This window comes from Artemia franciscana, chromosome 6, assembly GCF_032884065.1.
Source record: "Artemia franciscana chromosome 6, ASM3288406v1, whole genome shotgun sequence".
Lineage (NCBI taxonomy): Eukaryota > Metazoa > Arthropoda > Branchiopoda > Anostraca > Artemiidae > Artemia > Artemia franciscana.
Window position 1 is genome coordinate 35,191,454 of NC_088868.1, and position 23,796 is coordinate 35,215,249.

The 23,796-nt window shown below is 33.3% G+C and overlaps 1 protein-coding gene across 1 annotated transcript in view; it reads right to left on the bottom strand.

Moving 5' to 3' along the window:
• LOC136028353 (microtubule-actin cross-linking factor 1-like) overlaps nt 1–23,796 on the bottom strand; it is a gene marked incomplete in the record, with an annotated part of 451,602 nt that overhangs the window by 171,986 nt on the left and 255,820 nt on the right. Inside the window, 1 exon segment of the mRNA XM_065706142.1 lies at nt 18,551–18,763. Coding sequence (XP_065562214.1) covers nt 18,551–18,763 — 213 coding nt within the window.

Sequence of the window (23,796 nt, forward strand, 5' to 3'; positions counted from 1 at the left end):
TCTTCTCTGACATTTCCCAAGCCTTTGAAATATGGGGAGTAGTATAGATAAAGAGTTTCAACACACAACCCCAGAACAGTTTGGGCTCTGTATTTAGAAATTAATAGACGACGAAGTTTCATTAGTCTTTACTTAAAAACCGTAATTGAAGGGGGAGAGGGTAGAGGTATATTATAAGGCAGAAATCAAATGGAAAAAATAGACCAGTAGATGATCCTATTTAAGTTATTTCCAAATATAATAATAGCCACCAATGTAATTAGGTCCTAGACCTCCCCAATAATAGGGTTGGAAACAGCATAAGGCTGTACACAAATATAAGTTTGATTGTGTTGGATTTTTTTTTAAGTTGGCTTTATCTGCAAACACTTGGTGAAAAATAAGTATAAAAATAATAACACACCCCAAAATAAGCAAATTTGTGTATAAATGCCTAGGGACATATCTAGTCCCATGGGGGGGAGGGGTCTTCAATACAATTATGACAATAACGGCTATTATATTTGGAAAGAGTATTGAACGGAGAATCTATTGGCATATTTTTTCTATCAATTTCCTACTCTATATTATAGCTTTATCAAAAGAAATTTTGACTAAAACAACAATTTTTCTAGGTTCGAACCAATAGGCTTCCAAATATCCAAAGATTGAAGCAACACAGCCAACCGAAATACAAAAATCAACTAACAGTCAAGCGAAAACAACCCGTTGACACGTGAAGCAGACCCGGATCATTTCCTTTTTTGGTTTCGGTGGTCTTTTTGGCTTTTTAGCAAAAAACTTCAAATTATTTTACAGAAACGTAAACAAGACACATCAATCTCATCTACAAAGTCGGCCGTTTGTGGATACTATACTAACTGCAAGAAAGTCACAATAACATCGAAACATATAGTCGTATTACAAAAACTACTTTTCATGATGATTCCAAATTATAGTAAATTTACCTGTCAAGAGTTTTAGAAAATGTGCATGTTTAAAGAAACGTCTTAAAAAAAGAAGTGGGATCTATAAGAATGAAAAATGAAAAAAAAATTAGCATTGCCACAGAAAAAGTCTACATCCCTAATAATCACTAAATGAGTCAACTTAAAATTTCGGTCGTCCTGCTGTAATTCTGATTGACTTTCCCCAATAGGCAAAACCCAAAGTATTTGAAGAAAAACTCAATTCCCGCGCTTGCTTACAAGTCCAGGGGTTATTCTCGGTTATGAGTGAACCTAAAAATCTTGGTCACCCCGTTGCGATTCTGATGGGCCTTCACCAATGGGCAAAGATCAGATAGTTTGAAAAAAAAATCTCAAGTCCAGTGGATATTGTCGGTCATGAGTCAACCTAAAATATCAGTCACCCCAATACGCTTACAGTGGGCTTTCCCAGTAGGGAATGCCTATATAATAGGAACAAGACATCAATACATCCCTAAACCCCTGATCTGCTAAATCGATATCAAATAATCTACTAATTGCAAAAAAAAAAAAAAATCCGATGTTAAAGACTAATAACTCCTGATACAATCCCTAATACATTCCTAAATCTATTCAAATAATCTACTAATCGCAAAAAAATCCATTGTTATAGACTAACAACTGCTATATAAAAGCAAATAAAAAATTAGCATTGCACAAAAAATAGTCTACTAAACTAATCTAAGATTTGGTCTACTAAATCCGCTGAAACAGTCTATCAATTACAAAAAAAAAAAACTATATAATACGAACCAGACCACAATACATCCCTAAGCCTCTGATCTGCTAAATCGAATCAAATAATCTACTAATTGCAAAAAAAACCGATGTTATGGACTAATAATTCTTAATACAATCCCTAGTCCCTAATACATTCCTAAATCTATTCAAATAATCTACCAATCACAAAAAATATCCACTGTTATAGACTAATAATCCCTCATACAATCCCTAATCCCTAATACATTCCTAAATCTATTCAAATAATCTACTAATCGCAAAAAAACCACTGTTATAGACTAATAACTGTGGTATAAAAGCAAATGAAAAATTAGCATTGCACAAAAAAATAGTCTACTAAACTAATCTAAGATTAGATTAACCTAAGATTTTCAGGCTGTTTGAGCCTTCCCCCGGGCGGTTGTGTGTATTTATAGTTTTGTAATTTAGTAGTTAATAAATAAAGAGAGAGTTCATTAAAAAAAAAAAAAAATTAAGAGTTGGTCTACTAAATTCCGCTGAAACAGTCTATCAATTACAAAAAAAAAGAAATATTATACTAAAACAGAAGAAGTAAAATTCAATCTTAAAAAAGACACTTTAATAGAATTAAAGCTAAAAAATAAAACAGAAGTAATATCATCTAAATAACACATAAACGTTTTACATTAACATTTATCAATAACATTTTCCCCACAAAAAATGTTTTGCACATTGTTCTTGGGTTCCAGTTTTTTTTTTTTTTCAAATCAATAAATTTCTTGATAAAACAGCTGAAATTGGTTGAAGTTGGCAATTAAATTCCCAAGAATTATAAAATTTATTTCTTTATGAGCCTAAGGGCGTAAATTGGGACAGGAGGGATGACGGCTGAGGTTTCCCTACCTTCTCCATCGGACTTTAAAAATAGCTTTTGGGGTATTTTCATTCAATATTTTCAATGAAAAAGCTAAAAAAATACACCTCCCCATGATTTTGAAAAATACATTTTACTCCCCACCTCCATTTTCTTCGATTAATGCCCTTGTTGGCGTTAACTGTTGGACAGAGACTATATAATCACGGCTAAGCTAGTGATTTCAAAGCATCGACGGTCATCATATAAGAAAATTCCGACGACAGGGCTGGCTGTAGATTAGGTCCGTATCCAACGGAGTGGGGTATGATACCTTTCGATCGATGCCCTTATGATAACTCAGGAATGTTCCGATTGATTGTAGTAGTGGTATGTTTGTTTAATCAATTTGTTGTTTTGTGATATAATCAATAATAATAACATATAAAGGGATCATTCTTTCTAATAAGTTTCATATAATTCGCCAGTTTTTTCTGAATCTTTCGAAGTCGTTCCCCCTGCCCCCAACAAAATAGTGGGATAGTACATGATAAGGCTATTCTTTTGCACTTAAAGATGTAGTTCTAATAATTATAAATAAATAAACAAGTTTTTTTAAGTGAAAGTAAGGAGCGACATTAAAACTTAAAACGAGCAGAAATTATTCCGTATATGAAAGGGGTTGTCCCCTCTGCAACGCCTCGATCTTTACGCTTAAGTTCTTTTATTGTTTTAAAAAGTAGAGTTATGACAGAGGCAAACTTCAAGAGTCAAAGGTCGGTTTCCAGCCGGCCAATCAGATCATTTGAATTTTTGACTCTATTCTAGTAAGTGTCTTGGTAGTTGACATAGAACAATGAACCCTTTCCCCCTCCCTATATATGCAACTAAATGAACGAAGAATGAGTCTGGGTCTCTTTTAGTCAATTGTTTGGATTTAAGAGCTTTTTTTGTGTTTAGTTAATGGCACCACATTGCCGAATGCTTTCATCTAAGTAACCCCATTAGTCACGGATGACAACACTGTATTGGGCAAACAACACCTCCTTAAATGTGACCTAATTGGTTTTGATATTTATTCTCTTATGTTTCAATTTAATTTTTGGGTGTGTGTGTGTGTGTAGAGAATATATAATATCTACATACATGACAGATGTGATACAATTCGGGAATGGTCGCTTATGTTATTTTATTCTCCAGTTTAGGGGCGACCTCCACTCGTTTTCACCTACCTATATCCTTTTCCTTTCAACACAGGTTTTGCTTTATTGACCCCCCCCCCCCGAAATGTTTGTTCGACTCGCAAAAACGTAACAAAAATGAATATAAACAGTTTTTTATGCGTTTTTTGAAGTCCTGGATATGGAGTCAGGTACACACCCCCCCTCCGGAAAAATCCTGGATATGGCCCTGGTATTAAGATTGGAACCAAGGATAAGAGAATACCCCCTATCTCCAACTACAGCTAAAGAAACCCTTCTCAGTTTCCAACCCATTTCTGAAAGAAGTGTGAGGTATGTCCTTTGGTTTCAGTCACGATCCTGAAAAGAACTTTGCAACTGCACCAGATTTTAAACTGCTTAAACCGTAATAATTATTTTAAAAAAAAACAAATTCCTTTCCATGGCTGCCATAAATCAGCCAAATAAGCTAGCAAAACTGATGCCATACGTTACAAATACTTATTATCAAATGCTACTGCTGAATACACCTTGAAGCCAAATTTATACCAAAGAAACAGTGAGAGGACTATTGATGAGCTAATAAGTATTGGCACGATATATTTGATTTGAAAATTATCCTGAATACAAACATTGAAATTAAGTGTTATTTATGATGTTCCAATGATAAATACAATAATTGGTGAATTGCCACTTAGCTTGACTACTAATTAATGGGACCACACTGTATTTCAAAGCAAGGATCAAACGGTGGCTATATATAAGACTAATTCATACATTGCAAATACATACATTGAATGGGGCTTGCGGTTCAACTTTACAGACAGGTGCAAACCGATACCTACTTATAAGCGAGGACAGACGACTTTGTTTTGTAGGGGGGGGGGGAGAAGCTCACCAAAGCAGCAAAATACAAATTTTATTAAATCAATATATAAGGAATTCTTAAAAATATTTTTTTATACTTTTTGTATGTGTATATTTTTAGTGTAGGCCTATATTACATACTTTAATGGTTAGTTCTTAAAAATCTAACTCCAAATCTGAAAATTTTATTTTACTTTTTTGTACAACAAATTTAGGATAATAGAGGAAATACGAGGATTTACCTACAGTATAAACATCGACTGTCCTCAGAACACATGCCCCCCGGGCAGATATGCTAAAAATAGCAATTCTGACAGTAACATATTTCTACTAATCCTAACATGAAAAAATTAATAAGTTTCAAACTCATTTTCAAAAAGAGTATAAAACAATAAAAAATAACCTTTAGGTTAGAGTGCCGATATGCACAATATATACAAAAAATTAAGCCTTGAAGTCTAAAGAGTCTAAGAAGTAGATTTGCATGTTAGTCAAGGGAGATTTAGTAGTATCACGAGACTTGCAGCCGGTACAGCGGGTCTCTACCACCGATCATTTTCCCTACACGCTCCCAGAGTCCACATGGAGCTACCACTCGTTTGGCATCTTTAAAAAGTGTTTTAGAGAATTCCCTGTTAATAATTAGCTCTTCCCTGGTTTTCCTTGGAGTTGATGTCTCTGGATTGGGTTGGATGTTTAATCGAGTTGGTGGAATCATGTGCTACTCGCCTGCCTAGTCTGTGATTTGGGGGAATTGCTAACCTGCCCCCCTCCCATAATTATTCCAATAAAACACTACGCCCTGCATATAAAAAACGAGCACTAACACTCCAAATAGCAACACAGAAATCTATACCTTATCCATATTACACTAAATTATACCCTTTCTGAAACCACCCAGTACTTTCACTAACAGAACACTCAACCCCAACCTACCAAAAGCAACAAGCATCCCCCTTAAGACCCCTTCCTCAAAACACCCCAGCTCACATTACTGTTGGAATGTCACATTCATGTATGTTTTTTCTACAGTTTTTCTTTTCCTTGTTCCTTCTTGGTCATGATTAGATTAGGTTATAGTTAGTTTTTGTTGTAAATTTATTGGCAAATAAAAGAACTCCTACTTTTCTCTCTTGGTGTATATAAAAGATGTGTTTGCTGAGTCTACTCTCGCAGTTATTGCACCCCCATGTATTGTTTAACTACTCAATGCTAAGTACCCACAGCGGCAATTTTATTCATTGCAACTAATAATTCACTCAAATCTAGAAGAGAAGAACCATCTTGTAGCGGCGAGATTGCATTTAAATGATTCATTCCACTTCCAAATATAGCGAAACTAGTCCAACGTGTTTTAACGCTAAAACACTTCTCCTCATATGGCCAGGACAAGGGTGTTACGAATTAAGAGTGGACATACCTCCAGCTGATATCTATTCAACGATTGTTTATCTGTTTTGTTACAGATTCAATTAGACTTACGTTCCGCCTCTTCACTAAAGGGTCTACACGGCGAGTTTTTATCGCGAGGATATGCAGTCGCAAACTTAAAACAAGTATTATCTCCACCAGTATATTCAGCCAGAGGCGGTTTTAGAGGCACAGAATTTTTGGGGGGCAAAATTTTGAACAAATAATCGAACGATTATAATCACTTTGTAACTTTTGAAATTTTAGAAGTATTATTTTAGAAGAATTTTAGAAATTTAGAAGAATTTTAGAAATTTAGAAGATCGCGAAGAAATTGAAGCCGGCAATAGGGATGAGATAATTAATGATTTTACAAAGGCAAAAATAAGAAAAATCAAATTTACACTAAATGGAAAATTTTGTTAATAAATAAAAAGTTTGCTAAAATCTTACTTGAAAATTTTTGGGAAACAGGGGGAGGGTGCACTACTCAAAGCTTTGCCCCCAGTACAAAAGAGGCCAGAACCGCCACCGTATTCACCAAGAAGTAAGGACCATGGACATATTATTCTTCTTTTTTTGCCATAGTATTCCATAGAATGTCTTTTCTTTAATATTTACTACTGATGTCTTTCGTACTATTCCATTATTTTAATAATACATTAGTCATAAGACTGAATATATAAAATCATTTAAACTTTCTATTTGACTTGGTCACGGGACAAATCCTTGTTTTATAATAAACTATTAATTATCTACTAAACGTTGATAACAAATAAAAAATGAGGGACCTAGTTTTTAATAGTTTATCTGCTACAAATTCAATTAGCCATATTTTCTGCCTCTTTACTTAAGACTTCACAGAAGGACTTTTATCCTAAGAATATGTTGTCTCAAACGTAAAATAAGCATGGATTCCATCAGTATCATCAGCAAAAGATCAGAACTCAGAGACATAAATTCACAGCACTATTGAGAGGGGAGATTAAATCTATTTTTCAAAATCTTGGGGGGGGGGGCAATTTTGTCATTTACGTTTCTTTCCAATAAAATACCATGGAAAGGGATACTTTAATGAAAATAGAAAACAAATATTTTTCAAAACCTGGGAGGGGGAACGAAGAACTAGAATGGGAGGCCCCCCCAAATTGGCACCACTGCATGGAGAATGAAAACACGATATTTTTTAATGCTAAAATGAAACACCAGACCTATACCTCCTGCAGATACTGGACACAAGAGAAATTAAAAAAAAAATGATCATTTTGATTAAGATAATGAAGAAACTTATTGTGCTGAAGCAACTTAATGTTATGAATTCGAAGCAGTAAATTAATAAAGTTGCTAAGTACAGATGCGATTAAATCATTTTTTTTCAGGACAGAGGGGGACTGAACCTCAATTTGAGCACAATCGAATTACAAAAAACTAAGGTTAGAAATACATATAATTAAGAATAAAACTTCAAAGTTTTTCGACCGAGGGATGGGAGTCTAAACCATATCTAGAAGACGAATCTACAGAACCTCCCCCCCAATAATATAAAGATTAAATAAAATAATTGAACTTGTTAAAGACGCAGTGGCCAATTCAAGATATGGCTTTACTTCGTCTTGCACACATTTTCGGTTTAAATCTCGGTTTAAAATTCGGTTTGATGCAAAATATCATCAACTTCTTTGTTTGCCGAGTTTAACACCAGGCTGACCTTTTTTGTTTTATGTTTTCCTTCAAAATCCAAAAAAAAAAAAAAAACATTAGAAGAAAGAAAAAGGCGTCAACCAATGATTAATGAGGAATTATTGGCAAAAATAAAAATAGTCATTTTGTTTATATTTGGCAGATTAACAAAATAAAACATCTAAAAAAAAATCGTTTCGTTAATATTTCAATTCTTATTTTCCCCTTCCTTTCGCGTAATAGGCTCTTAAAGTCCCATAGGTGCTAGGAACTTAAGTGCAAGCTTGTATTTTACACGCATTAATGATGGGGGCATGTTCAAGGATTTCATACATGGGCTGACAGGCCATGTATATGGAGACGGGGGTCATGGGCCTATACCCCTCAAAATTCTAAATTTTCTAGAACTCCTGGGCACTTCTTACTCGAATCGTCATTTTTTTTACTGCCCCCTCTCCCGAAAACAGATCATCGAACGTGTCTGGCCATGTATATGTACTGTGTACATAAACTTGATGACAGGGACGTGTATACTCGTTAAATATGTATTTCATTACATATTCGTCACGATTAGAAGACAAATAAAAATGTCAAAGATAATTATCGTCCATATTTAGAATAGCGATTTACACTTGAAAGTGCTGCAATTTCACGGGACAGGTTTACGCTCTATGAAGAAACAAGCTAATCACTAAGATATTTAAGCAACATAGCAAATGAAAACAAAAAACCAATATCAAGTACGTTCAAGATCGCCATTTATGTTCATCACCTCCTGAATCATCTACTTACTACCTTTTTACATTTAAGTTTACTTTAATTTATGCATAGAATACTTAATTGATGACTTGAATTTCTTTTATCAGGGGGTGTGGCCCGACAAAATAAGAAGAAACAAAGCTAACGCCCATAGGTAAGACATTAAAATATACAACAGATCTTAGTCCGCTGACTTAAAATATGACCAACAATTAGCCCCTTGTGTGGTTTACAATTCCACGATACTATATAAGTCGTAGTGGCATAGAGTATAGCAAGAGGCCACACGGTGCAATGTGCTGGTATGTCCCCAACCTCATCAAACTACCAAAACATGGCAGTGTAATGCCCATGGTCTTAGGCTTGTCAACCTGTCTGTACAATTCCGCAATACTATATAATTCGTAGTGGCATTGTGTATAGCAAAGTGCCAAATGGTTGTAATGCGCAGTGTAATCATGCAATAATTAAACCATCTGGTACAGCACTGACTTCTTATTAATGATGGCCTGGCCTATCCTCATCTATTTTCTTATAAACATATTACGGATTTTCAGTTGTTTTCTTGGTCCTGGACAATCATGTAAGGATGCGTAATATACATGTCGTTGTGGCATAGTATATGGCAAAGGACAACACTGTTGCAATGTCTCGTGTAACCATGAAATAATTCAGCCATCTGGTACAGTAAGGATAATTTAACTAGCCTCTTAATAGCGATGACATGGTTGCCATCAGGCACGTACGCAGGATTTTTTTTTTTTGGGGGGGGGGGCAAAACCTTCGGAACAGCAGATATAAAGTAGCACTTTTTTTATTTAGTTACTAAATAAATGCAAAAAGCACGTATATCGGAAAATACAGATTAACTTTAATCTGTAGTATTGTAGCGGGTGGGGGGGAAGAAGACTGAAGCCTGAAAAGTACGTTTTAGGCTCAGGTTGTGCTCATAGCGATTTAGAACCTGTGATTAATCAATTATATCCCACTGAAAGGGAAATTTTAGGGTTAACAGTGCAATATGGGTGCTGTGGGGGGTAGTTCTTCTATTGCGAAAACATCGATTCTAATGAAAAATGATAGTTTCTAAAATTGATCCATTAAAAGCTGTACTTTGTCCTGAAAAGGGGGGGATAAACGCCCAAATATCAAGGATAATTCTATTTTGTCGTGGAAAGCAAACTCTCTTTACGAAAAAAAAGTACAATCGCTAATTAATTCAAAGAGGGTAAAAAGTTAGACAGAAAATGGGATAATATGGGCAGTGACTTGACCGGATAATTGCATGCAGCAAAATCCCAAAAAAGGCTTCACACATGTATCTAGATTCCTAATAAATGTCCTACTTTTGCCAGAAATCCCAAGAAACCATGGGGAAATTAAACATTTCACAAAATTTCGGGGGGAGGGCGAAGCCCTCCCCCGCGTACGTGCCAGGTTGCCATCATCTATTTTATTGATAACATTATGTTGGTTTTCGGCTATTTCCTTCGACCTGGACAATCATATAAGGGAAAGTCCCCACTCACTGAACTGCCCAAAAATGGCAATTTCATGCCTTTGGTCTCCCGACACGGCTAGCCTGGATTTGTACAATTCCACAATAATATGCATGAGGTAGTTTTAAATGTTAAAACACTTCATTACTCTTATCCCTGTAGGCTCATAGCGAAATTATCGAACAATAGCCTAAAGGTTGATACCCTGCCTCACAAGAAAAAAAAAATCATTTTTTCGGATCAAAAGATTCGTACCGAAAACTAGAGTCATTTAAGGGGTGCTTGAATCTGGCGGTTGAAAAATGGAGACAGCTTATTTAGTCAAAAATGGTCCAGTTTCCTGTGAAAAGCATCCCTCCCGTGGGCTTTCTCGCCACGAGGATTGTAGCCTCTCCTCATATCGGCTCCCTGTCTTGTTCTCAATACAGCTCACATACAGAAGTTCATAAAATACAACTTGTCAGTGATGTCTTGTCTTGAGCGATCATAAGCACAACCCGAGTAATCTATCAGATCTACAGCAATCTACAGGTAATCTACGGTAAGAAACATATCTAAAGGTTCAATAGATCTATAGATGAGTAATCACGTTCACAGCTTTCGCAAGGTACTTTCCACAAGGTCCCTTACATGGATATAAATAATTCTGCAGATATTTATGAAAGTGAAGATTTGGATTGAGTTTGATTAATGTGACAACGCCCCAGCAAAAGTGAACATTGTATTATTAGCATAATAATGATTATGTTTAATAGTCTGGGAGCACAAGTAAGTTATTACATAATAATAAGAATATTGAATTAAACGTTTACTTCCAAAAGTAAACTTGAGGGATGAACTATTAAATTGAAATCTGACAGTAAAAATCTGTTTGAAGAACCGCAAACTAAACTACCGCAAAATGATTTTAAGCGAATTAATTAGTTCAAAAATTTAAGAAAAACAACACTAGCAAAAAAGAAAAAAAAACGCCGCCAATAATGAGAAATTTGACTCCGAATAATGAAATTTTACTAATAGCTAGATTTCGCTAGCACTAATTTGAACCAATCAGAATTTTTCATAGAATGTTTTAATTAATCGAGAAAACTACGAAAAATCTAATTGACACAGTCGGGCTTTGGCAATTTTTTCGCCAGCTATAGACTTATATGACCCCAGCAAATCTGGTTGACTGCATGCCCTATCGTGATATGGGAACAAATGACAAGTTTCGGCAACATCATAATATGAATTAAACACTTTATTTAATTGCGATAGCAAATACTGTATATTTATTGGCTAAATTTAAGACATTCACAATGTTTTAGCATGTGGGCTTCCTTAGGCTTTATGCAAAAATAAGACAAAAGGTTAATATAGTAAAAAATATACTCGTAATTGGTAAAATTATTAAAAAATGAGCAAAAATAAATGTGGCAAATGGTTTTTCCCCAATAGGATAGACTCGTCCTCGAATATCCTGATATAATTTATGCTCAAAAAAGCAAAAAAAGGGAATATGGTCCAAAAAAATATATAGTTTTAATTAATATGGTCAAAACCGTGCCATTTAAAGTTCCGTATCAGTCCACCTAACTTGCTCTTGTTCACTTTTGTACTGTCAGAACTCTTTGTTAATTGTCAGCGGTTTCATTGACTAAGTTACCTGTTTCTAAAACATATTTGTCATGGTTTGACCGATGTGGTCAAAACCATGCCATTTAAAGTTCCGTATCAGCCCACCTAACTTGCTCTTGTTCACTTTTGTACTGCCAGAACTCTTTGTTAATTGTCAGCGGTTTCATTGACTAAGTTACCTGTTTCTAAAACATATTTGTCATGGTTTGACCAATATGGTCAAAACCATGCCATTTAAAGTTCCGTATCTGCCCACCTAATTTGCTCTTGTTCACTTTTGTACTACTAGAACTCTTTGTTAATTGTCCACGGTTTCATTGACTAAGTTACCTGTTTCTAAAACATATTTGTCATGGTTTGACCAATATGGTCAAAACCATGCCATTTAAAGTTCCATATCTGCCCACCTAATTTGCTCTTGTTCACTTTTGTACTACCAGAACTCTTTGTTAATTGTCAGCGGTTTCATTGACTAAGTTACCTGTTTCTAAAACATATTTGTCATGGTTTGACCAATATGGTCAAAACTATGCCATTTAAAGTTCCGTATCTGCCCACCTAATTTGCTCTTGTTCACTTTTGTACTACCAGAACTCTTTGTTAGTTGTCAGCGGTTTCATTGACTAAGTTACCTGTTTCTAAAACATATTTGTCATGGTTTGACCAATATGGTCAAAACCATGCCATTTAAAGTTCCATATCTGTCCACCTAATTTGCTCTTGTTCACTTTTGTACTACCAGAACTCTTTGTTAATTGTCAGCGGTTTCATTGACTAAGTTACCTGTTTCTAAAACATATCTGTCATGGGTTGACCAATATGGTCAAAACTATGCCATTTAAATTTCCGTATCTGCCCACCTAATTTGCTCTTGTTCACTTTTGTACTACCAGAACTCTTTGTTAATTGTCAGCGGTTTCATTGACTAAGTTACCTGTTTCTAAAACATATTTGTCATGGTTTGACCAATATGGTCAAAACCATGCCATTTAAAGTTCCGTATCTGCCCACCTAATTTGCTCTTGTTCACTTTTGTACTACCAGAACTCTTTGTTAATTGTCAGCAGTTTCATTGACTAAGTTACCTGTTTCTAAAACATATCTGTCATGGTTTGACCAATATGGTCAAAACCATGCCATTTAATGTTCCGTATCTGCCCACCTAATTTGCTCTTGTTCACCTTTGTACTACCAAAACTCTTTGTTAATTGTCAGCGGTTTCATTGACTAAGTTACCTGTTTCTAAAACATATTTACTTTTGTAGAACTAATATTTTGTCAAACGTTGGAAGTTTCGTATTATCATAGAGGAAGCGGTTGGAGTGGAGCGGAGTTGGAGCAGAGTAACCTGCTGTTTATTTCTTGACAACTTTATGGCAAACTCCTGAATATAAAGGGTACTAAAATAAAAATTTATTTTTATGATTTTCTTCCAAATATTTCTGTTCAAGACAAAAGTATCTGTCGTCACGATTCCTATTTTCCTTTGTACCCATTTTCGGTCTAGTCATACATGAAAACAGCAATTTCTTTTAAAGATTTTCTTTTGGTTATTTCAAAAATAATAAAGTTTACGTCTATGAGCATTCGAACAATAACAATCTGTTTATTCCCAAAGGAAACTACATCTTCAAAGGAAAGCTACATAATGTGAAGCCGTTTGGTACCATGTGGTTTTAGCTTATCTTTGTCGATTTTTCCATCCATGTTTCTTTTTTTAATATATGTAGCCCCCGCTGCTACCAATGCTGCGAATGTATTTATTTTTCCAATAAAAACTGAATTCCCGATTTCTCGCATTTTTTGAAACTTATATAGTTGTGTTCAAGGACACATCCAAGGAGGTTACCGGGTTTGAATCCCCTCACCCCCATCGAAAAAAGTCCAGACTCGCAAAGACGTCAAAAGAATGCATATAAACAAATTTTGATACATTCTTAGAATTTTTTGCCCCCCCCCCTCAGACAAAAATCATGAACATGTTCAGGGCCTGCTTAACCAATTTAAACAACCAGAAACAATTTTTCTTGTTCTATGCCCTTTATAGTTCTCTATCACCACTCAACAGATAGTTGGACCTGACTAACTCTTTGCTGCTTTCATATAAGCAGCGTCCTTGTTAATTTTCATGACAATTTTCTGGCAAATTGTCAACTTCTTTAAAACTATTGTTTTCCAGAACGTTTGAAGTTCCGTATCACCACACTACAAAAAGCTGAACCTAACTTTCATCCTAAGAACGGAGAAACCAAATAAGCGGTTGGGAATTACAAGAGAAATAAGATTTATGTCTTTTGAAAAGCAGTTAATTATAAAAATTAGCCAAACAAAACTAAGTTTAAATTGTCCAACATTAACTCTTCATTAGACACTTCAAGAAACCTACAAAAAAGGAAAAGCAACCACGAAATGGCAATAAATTTGAACATAAAATGTTTAATTACCTAATTATTTCATTACCAAATAAGCTGAACAGACGAGCAACTTTAGGTTGACCAGGCAAAATCTGCCGGACTTAACTAAAGCTGAACGTTCAATCGACACTGAGCAAAGGTTTTATTAAAATTTTAATTATTAATATTCAGTTATTAACATTATTTTAATATTCATTAATATCCAATATTAATTACTAATATTCATGTTTTTGATTTTTATTTTATTAATATTAAACATTAGAAATTAAATATAATAAAATAAAGAAAAGTTTCAATATTAAGTACTTAAACACATTTTTAAGAAAAAGCTTTTTTATAGTACCAAGGACGACAAAAAAAAAAAAAAAAAAAAAAATGGCCCCTGGACCCATCTTAAGTCTATTCATACCTAAAAGAAAGGAATTTTCCCTTTTTTACTTCAAAATTATGAAGCATACCTGAAAACCTTTGTTGCTTCAAAATCATGAAGTTTTCTGGGCTGTAAAATATTTTGCCAGTGTTGCCACGCTGAATCGTAAAAACAAATAAGCAAAAATAATTTAACAATACTTTTGTCGTTTAAAATTCACACATTAACAATCCGTTGATCCCAAAGGACAACTGCACCTTCAAAGGAAAACTACGCTTTCATAAGCTGTTTGGGATCATGTGTTTTTAGCTTCTTTTCTTTCTCCACGTTTGGTTTTTTTTTTCGAATTTGGCACTTGCTTCTAACAAAACCTGCATAACAACATAAGGAGATATTTTTCATTAAAATTAAATTTTTAATCCTTACTAATTTTTTAAATAGATATATGATTATGTGATTATGTAAGTTTCCACTTGACCGGTACAAATCATTAAATTTCATTCCACTGTCTTTGATTACTTAGGTCTCGGCGGAGAGTCTATTTTCGCCACTATTCTATTTAGCTGTAATAGGTCAAAATGCCTAAGTTACGAGCCTTGCTTACCATGATTCAGCATGAGGAGCGAGAGAAAAGTGAACATACTAATTGAGGTTAAAATAACCAGTTCTTACAAGTTTTTTTTTGCTTTGTTTTGACATGAGACTATTTACTCCTTTTAGGTATAAATACTATTATAAGTCTAATAGTAATAATTTATTAACAACCCACTATGTAAAAAGGAGAAGTAAAGCAAAGAAAAGAAAAACAGAAATAAATTAATAAACAACAAATCCACAAAAAAAAATAACAAAGCAAAAACTAATGGCTAATAAATTCAAGCACGATATTTTGCAACTTTTCCCATTGGGGTTAATAATGGATCACGTTTTAAAGGAACTCATAACTGTACAATTTTATAAGATATTAAATAAAAAAAACAAGTTTTTTTTAGAAAAAAAACTAGTTTTTAAAAAAAAAAGTAAGGAGAGACATTAAAACTTAAAACGAACAGAAAATTAATCCGTATATGAAAGGGGCTGTTCCCTCCTCAACGCCCCGCTCTTTACGCTAAAGTTTGACTCTTTCTCTCAACTCTACTTTTTAAAACATAAAAAATAACTTTAGCTTAAAGAGCGGGGCGTTGAGGAGAAAACAGCCCCTTTCATATACGGAGTAATTTCAGTTGTTATCTGTTGTAAGATAAACTATACCACCACGAAAACTGTTGTTATCAATGTTGCCTAATCCAATCAAAGTCTATATAATACAACATTTGCTCTCAACTAAACAATTTAGAAAATGCACAAAAAAAAAAAAAAAAAAAAAAAAAAAAAAAAACAAGAACCAGTTCTATAGCTCTAGCAATAAATTTGAACATGAAGTCTAATTACTGAAACTGATACTTTCATGGCCAAATACGCCAAAAGATGCAGAAAAAGTTGAACAACAGCAAAATGCAATTTCAGTGGCGCATTAAAACTAGAATAGCAGATCTCAAATTACTTCGAACTCGAACTACTACGAATTACTTCTAGTTTCTTCTCGTATACATATAATATTATGTGAAATAGCATCAAACTGAAAGTTTTTCTCGGAAGTTCAAGAGGGAAAGTTTATCCCTCTTTCCGTTTTTAGGAAAATTCTTCGATTTGTATCCAATATTTAGTCTTTTGGGTCCAAAAATTTCCTTTTCCTGAAAATACACCCCTGTTTCCCCGAAAACATGAAATATATCCATGTTTGCTTGAAAATCAAATTTTTAAGAGCTGTTGTACGCTAGGGTTTATGCCGGGCTAAGTAGATTCTAAATAGATGCAAGTGTCATTTTCACTTTAGTTTCTGGGGTATTTTATCATTTTTTCATTTTCTAGGAATATCTTGTGGGTTTCGTTTGGGTAAATGTCAGTTTGGGTATATATAGATAAGGGGAGTGATTTCATCAGTGCAGTTCAATTTCGAGTTCAGTTGAGTAAATCTAAGTTGAGTATGTTTTGATGTATTTATGTTTCTAGTTTAGTTATGTAAAATAAAATATAGTAGTAGCCAAGCTCCCGCTTCCGTTCAGGCGTAGGATTGAGAACCAACCAAAGGTACTATATTACCAATAAGATCATAGTACATAACAGAGCGAAACTTTACCGGATCACAAACCAGTCAGCCAAAAACACGCAGAGAAGTCCTCACTTTGTCTTACCAATTCTTTAGCTGTCCACCCCGGTAGGCATCAAAACGGTATCTATAGTCATTTGTTCCCTAATTTGTGGAGCACTACATGATATTCTTGAAAATTCTTTTTGTTAAAGTTTTTATAACTTGTTTTTATACTTATTTCATTTTGTTGTATGTTATATGCTCATGTCGTGTGATATTATCATCAACTGGGCGTTGCCTGTATAGAAGAAGTTTTGAACAAATCACTTGCACACAAGATTAGTGTGATTTTTCCTTAAACTATCAATCTAGTGCAAACATTTTCTTTGTTAACTTTTCCAGTGAAAACATATATCTTAACGAGAACATAGATATGTTCTAGATATGTTTTAAATAACATAGATATGTTTTAAATAATTGTTATCCAACACTATGATTAACCTTACAGAACGTAAAGTTGAGCCTCTTAGTTTTTTATACGGGGGGAGGAGGAGGAGGGTATGCTTAATAGAGGAGAATGAACATATGCTTAATAGAGGATATGAACATAGATTTTTTCGTGATTTTTCCTTAAACTATCAATCTAGTGCAAACACATAGCCTAGTTAATCATGTAGACATCACAAGAACAGCCCTAAATGTTTCAAGACAAAAATAGAACATTACAATAAAAAAAAAAAAAAAAAAAAAAAAAAAAAAAAAAAAAAAAAAAAAAAATTATAAGCCACATTCTCAAACACGGAGATGGGTAGCCAGTGTTTAATGGACGCAGTTGTGAACTATAGCCTAGTTTGAAACAATATTTAAGTCTCAACAGAGTCGACTAGCAGGATAAATTGCTAAAGATCAATTTTATTGCAAGTTATATTTTTTGTCGTGTGATGTCCGCTCCTAACTATGTGCTACTATGGCAATAAAGAATATTTATTATTCAAATATATCTATGTTCTCGTTAAAATATATGTTTTCACTGGAAAAGTTAACAAAGAAAATTCGTCATTCTCTATTCTGTTTCTACTTATCTCTCTACCGATCCTAAACTAAACTTATACGCTTGGATAAGCAAATGATATATATATATATATATATATATATATATATATATATATATATATATATATATATACAATACAAATAATATATATGTCTATATATCAATATATTATATACAATATATATAATATCTCGGAGAAATTTTAAATAATTGTTATCCAACACTATGATTAACCTTACAGAGCGTAAAGTTGAGCCTCTTAGTTTTTTTTATACGGGGGGAGGAGGAGGATGGCATGCTTCATAGAGGAGAAAGGCAAGTACACTAGGCTACATGATCATCCCATAGAACTGGAAAACTCATTTTTCGCTATTCTAAATATAAATTCAAAATGATTAATGAATTTTCAGCTGTGAACGGAATTGTCTGTCCTCATTGGCTATGAATTCTCGTGGGAGGGGCTATGCATGCCCTGCCGTTGGAAATTTACTTTTTCCCCTTTTTATTCCCTATTTTCAATATAATTTGCAACCTATTTCCCAATCACACGGTATGTTGTTGCATTCAACACATGGGTATATATTATGGACCGACCAATATAGACGTACCATAGGCTTTACGCACCTCATTGTATATTCGTTGAATGGGATGAACTTTTCGGCTACAGTCAATATATCTAAAATATCATTGGTCAATTGAGTAATTCTCTCCAAAATCTGAAGGAATTTGGGAAATTAAAATATATTATAATTCAATGAACTGGTTAAAGCTAAAAAAAAAACATTATTTTGATATTTTTATTTACGTTAAATTATTGAGGCAATAAGAGCCCCCACTCCCGCCTTTTTCTCGCTCGCTTTTACCAACGATCCTTTTGAAACGGCGAATGATAAGCCATCTATGATAAAGCAACGGATGATTGCCAATCTATATTTAACCTGTTTTAAGTAGATGACTCTTAGTGTCGTTTTCTTTTTCTTTCTCTGAAATGTACTAGTTTATACAGAATTCTATATAGAATAAATATACAAAATTAACTCACCGTTTGGCTAGTTTCACCAAATTCATCGTCTAGCCTTTTCATCAATTTGTCCAAAAGCCCTTTATATCTGCCATTGATTTCATCAAGATCTTGGCTCACAGATTCAGCACATGAGTCAACTTTTTGTTTCTTCTGCGGACTGAGTACACCATCTAGTGATGGCTGAATTTCCTCCAAACTTTGTTTATAATGCGATAGACGAATGTCAAAAATCTGTTGAAAGCGGCGACGCAGCAGAAAGGAAGAAATAGTGATGTTAGAAGCGGGTTAGTAAGTGAGAATAGAGTCTAGTTTGTAGCAACAATAAAAGATAAGCTAGTTGAATAAGCATTGTTATTTAGTGGCGTAGGCATAAAAGGTAACCTGGGATTGGTACAGTTCAGTATCCTGAATTATTTTGAGTGAGGCGACTTTTCAAATTTTACAAAACAAAAAACAAAAAACAGTAGTCAAATGAAAAGGATGAAAATCTGAAAGCAAACTTTGGATTTAGGCAGGAGGCAAAATTTTCTCCACCCTTCTGCTTAAATGGTCTCAACATCTCCCACGTAAAAAAAGGTTGGGTTTAATAACTGAAGTGTTGAGGATTGAAAAAAAAAGAACTTGTAAAAAAAAAAAAATGCAAATTTTCAAGTTTTCAAATTTTCAAACATTTTCAAAAATCAAAATATTCAAAAATCAAAAAATCAAATTTCCAAAATTTAATTGTCAAGAACAGCTGTTTAAAATTACCTTAGTTAATTATTAATTAAAAATTATTAAATAAATAAATATTTAAAATCTATTTAAATATTTAAATAGATTTAAATATTTAAAATCCATTTAATTAATAAATCTATTATAAATTAATTAATAGCAAACAATGAATGAATGATAAAAAAACTAAAAAACAAATTAATAATTAAAAATATAACTAAAAATTTCTCACGCATTAAATAATTAACTTCAGACGAAAAACTTGAGTTTAAATACATTTTTCAACGTTTTAGTTTGGGTGTTCCCGAGGCAGCCGATAGAACCATCACAATGCGGAGTCGTCGGGGCTAAAACATCGAAACAAAAGATGTAAAAGACAAAAGAGTCAAATCTTACGTAATAGCGCAGCTAGAGCCCCGCATGTATTTTATGTTACCTAAGCCCTTTCGTTTTGGATATGATGAATCATTCTACCAATAAATAAACTTCATGCGTGATCTTGTCTTGTTTTTAAGCAACTTATGATTAATTATTTGAATTCAAATGTATTTTTCGTTGGATAAGTTAAAGGCAGTTAGAAGCAGCTCCGGTTCGGTTCTCCAGTAAAACGCCACTGAAGAACTGTCACAACACTTGGACTTACGACAAAAAAAACGCTTTAAAACGAAAACACATTCATTTTTACACAACAACATGTCTTTTTGAACACAAGATCTATTGTATGCGTTTATACCACCCCCACGACTTTTTGAACAATACGACTTTTTGGACTTAAGATCTGCTGTATATGTTTAACAGGCCATTTAACAGAGATCTAGCATCAAAGGTGAGAAAAAAAATTAGTTAGGTTGTCAAAACAAAATGTTTGACAACCCTGTTTGCCCATAAAAATTAAAACAAAAACAGTCTGTGGACTCAAGGCACTGTACCTTCATAGGAAAACTAAATCTTCTTAAACCGTTTGGTAACATATATTTTGGCTACCTTTTTACTTCTTTTACTACCCTTTTTACTACCTTTTTACGTTATTCAAACGTTATTTTTTTATTTGGCACCTGCTACGACCAAAAATGCATGACTGCATATGGAGTTCTTTCCACTAAAATTAACTTCCCGATTTTTCTTTAAAATAAAACATATATATTGCTGCACAAGTTTCTACTTAATAAATTAAGATTTTTAACATTTTACATTTTGGTTAAGGAATGTTCAAAAATAGGTATTTATACAGAAGTATGAATCTGGGAGGGTTCTAGTTTTCATTAAATAAAAGAACACAGGTTTTGTTTCACTTTAAAGTAGGAAGCGACATTAAAACTTAAAAATGCCAAACTAAAAATTCAGTTTCAAGAGCAAAGGGTTGAGGAGTAGGTATCCTCCTTCGTATAAGAAACAATCTGTGCTTGTCTTAAGTTTTAATATTGCACTTTACTTACAGTTGATAATTGTTCAATTTCTGGTCGTTACAGTGATGTTTGTTTAAATTATGATCCTTTTTTAAGTCATGACAAGGTCTAACCAAACTAAGGTACGAGTTATCGACCATATTAGCTCCTGTTCTATTGCTGTTAAGTTTTATATATTAATAATTGTAAACTGATTGGTAGAGCCCCGCCTTTGCGGTTTTTCTGCTTAAGAATTGAAATGTTGCTCAAGTTTAATAAATTTAAACTTAATAAATAATAATAATATAAATAAATAATTAATAAACTTAATAAATTTAAACAATCAGATGCCATTTTCACTTTCTTTAGTACTTTAAGCTTTCAAAGCTCACCAGGAAATTTTGAGATTAAATTTTGAGATTAAGTGCTTGTTTTTTTTTAGAAACAAAGAAATAAAGTGATGTAAAGGAAATAAAATCATCAGCAAATAAAATTGCTGTAAATTCCAAATAAACGATATTTTATTTACCTGATTATTATCTGTCAAATCCAAGAAAAGTAAATAATGATCTGAGAACGGTAGAAGGATAGATCAATACCAATGTCTGGCAAAATTACAGTTTTCACATGAATTTCAAATAAAACCAAATTCAATAGTACCAGGCCATTTAAAGAAGCCCTACTTGGTTCAATGCACATTAATCCGGCGTAATAAAATCAAAGTTCACTATTTTAAACGATTTTTTGGTTTCAAACAAAATTAACTAAACAAAAATGAATGGTTGTAGAAAAATATACAAACAGAAATCTAGAACACCAAAAAATTCTATTGCGAAGATAATGAAAAGAAAGAAAAGCAACGAAAGGATAAGCAAATGATTATAAAGCAAATAAGCAACGCTTAAAAGCAAAACAATAAAGCAAACAACAAAGCAACACTATAAGAAAACAAAACACAAAAAGAAACAAAATACAAAGGCAACTGAGCAAAAAGCAACCATTTCCATGACGGTCTATCAACGAATCAAAAATTTTGAAACGTAAAGCATTTATTCATCCACTCATTCGACTTAAGACAAAAGAGAGAAAATAAAAAGGCAATCGATTTGAAAAACAAAAAATTACTTGTGCAGAGCCATCTGCTCAACACGACCTTAAAAGCTCTAAACCTCAACGTTCTCAAAAGCAACCTTGCCTGATGGTTTCTCAAACAAATCTGAATATACGGTACTCATTCAACCACTCATTCGACTTAAGATAGAAAACGGAAGAAGAAGGAGAGAAAGAAAAGGAAAGGTCCTTAGTAAAAAAAGGCACATGCAGACCTAATCAACAAAATCACTAAAAATCCAAACTAAGAATGCAGTATAAGAAAAAGAGCAATTGAGAAAACTTTTAGATCGTGTACATTTTTATTATATTCTTCTTTTTTTTTGTCTTTAGGGGAAAACATTGACTCATTCACAAGCTCTGTTTTATTAGATAAATACTTTTCTATTCATTTTCTTAGATTTACAGTCAAGAATTGAGCCACTCAGGAGCCAAACTTAGTCCAAAAACGGATTATGTCCATTTCTGATTTTTTTTTTTTTTTTTTTTTTTTTTTTATTTTATTTTTTTTGGCAAATACATTAATAACACATATATAACATATTATATAAGCTCACGTCACAATTTTTTTTTTTTAATTAAACCCGTTTTTTTTCAACTGCTTTATTTAAATTAAACCCGTTTTAATCTCTTTATTTTTTTTGTAAATGGAAAAGCAGTATGATCCAAGAAATTATTTATTTAGAATAGGCAGCATAATTTCAACAATTTAATTCATTAAAATAAGTTCAATCAATAGTTTGTGACAGCCTGAATAGTTCCATCCTTGAGTTCGTAAACCTATTCACTTTTGGACTAGCCACAAACAAGACAATTAATGTGGCATGGCAATTTCGGGATGGCAAGCTAATTTAATCAGCAAGTTAACATTTATTGCTACTTGGAACCTGAATAGTTCAATTCTTGAGTATGTCATCCTATTCACCTTTCGAAATATTTCACAAACATAAAAAATCACTTAACTACAGCGGAATGTATTACAGTATGAATCCTACACAAGATTTTACAATATTGATTTAATGCTAAAGTCCTGAAGATGAGTATTCTGTCGGTGAAAGGGGGGGGGGGGCAACTCAACAATCTTTCTTACCAATTTAAGAGGTTTAAGAGTAAAAAATGGCCAAATATTTTAACAGTTTAACGACAAGTTAAGCATCACAAATGCAGAGGGAGAAGGGACAACTGAACTTAATTGTTTAATAGCATAATAGCTAAGTTTAATAAATTGACATGACAGGAAACTATACCATCCAAAATCAAAATGTTTCATAAGTGTGCAAAGAGAGGCAAAGGAGTCACCCCGAAATTGTGACACCCTTCCTTCCAATTAAAAAAATCTCTCACCCCTCCCCAGAAATGGAACTGTCAGTGTACATTGACCACAAATAAATCTGGAAGTAGACTGAAACTAATCAATTGGGGTCAAAAGACGTTAGAGAACTTTTTAGAAGACACAAGGTTAAAGTTATATTTAGAACGTTGTAATGTTCTTTTAATCAAATTTTAATAAATACAAATTGCTGGAGCAACACAAAAAATTGTTTAAGCATAAAATTCAAAAATATTACTCAAAATTTACACAAACCTTCCGAAACCGAAAACAAATTCGGTAAATTTAAAGTTTAGCTAATTGTGTGTGCAGTTGATTATATACTTCAAAAATTAATGAATTAGATGGTAGTCCAGTATGTCTTCAAATTATGGTTCATGGAAAAAAGTTTCCGATATGTTACATGAGGGTGTCATACAAGGAAAAACGTTACAAGCGAACGTTGCGAACGTTGCGAACGTGACAAGACATCCCTTCTATTCTCAACGAGCTCAGTTGTTGTGGTGATTACTCTTAATTCCCATTCTATATCTGAATTTCTCAGTTAGTTTTGAAATTCAGTTTCAAATAGTTATTGGTCCCTATACTTTTTGAACCACCCCTAGATTCTTATTCTTAGTGAGTTTGTATACCCAGTAGGTTTCATTTAGTCACCATTGGATATACACCAGGATTCCCCCGTCACGCCAACTAGTTACATGGTGTAAAAGTTTAAATATATTTTA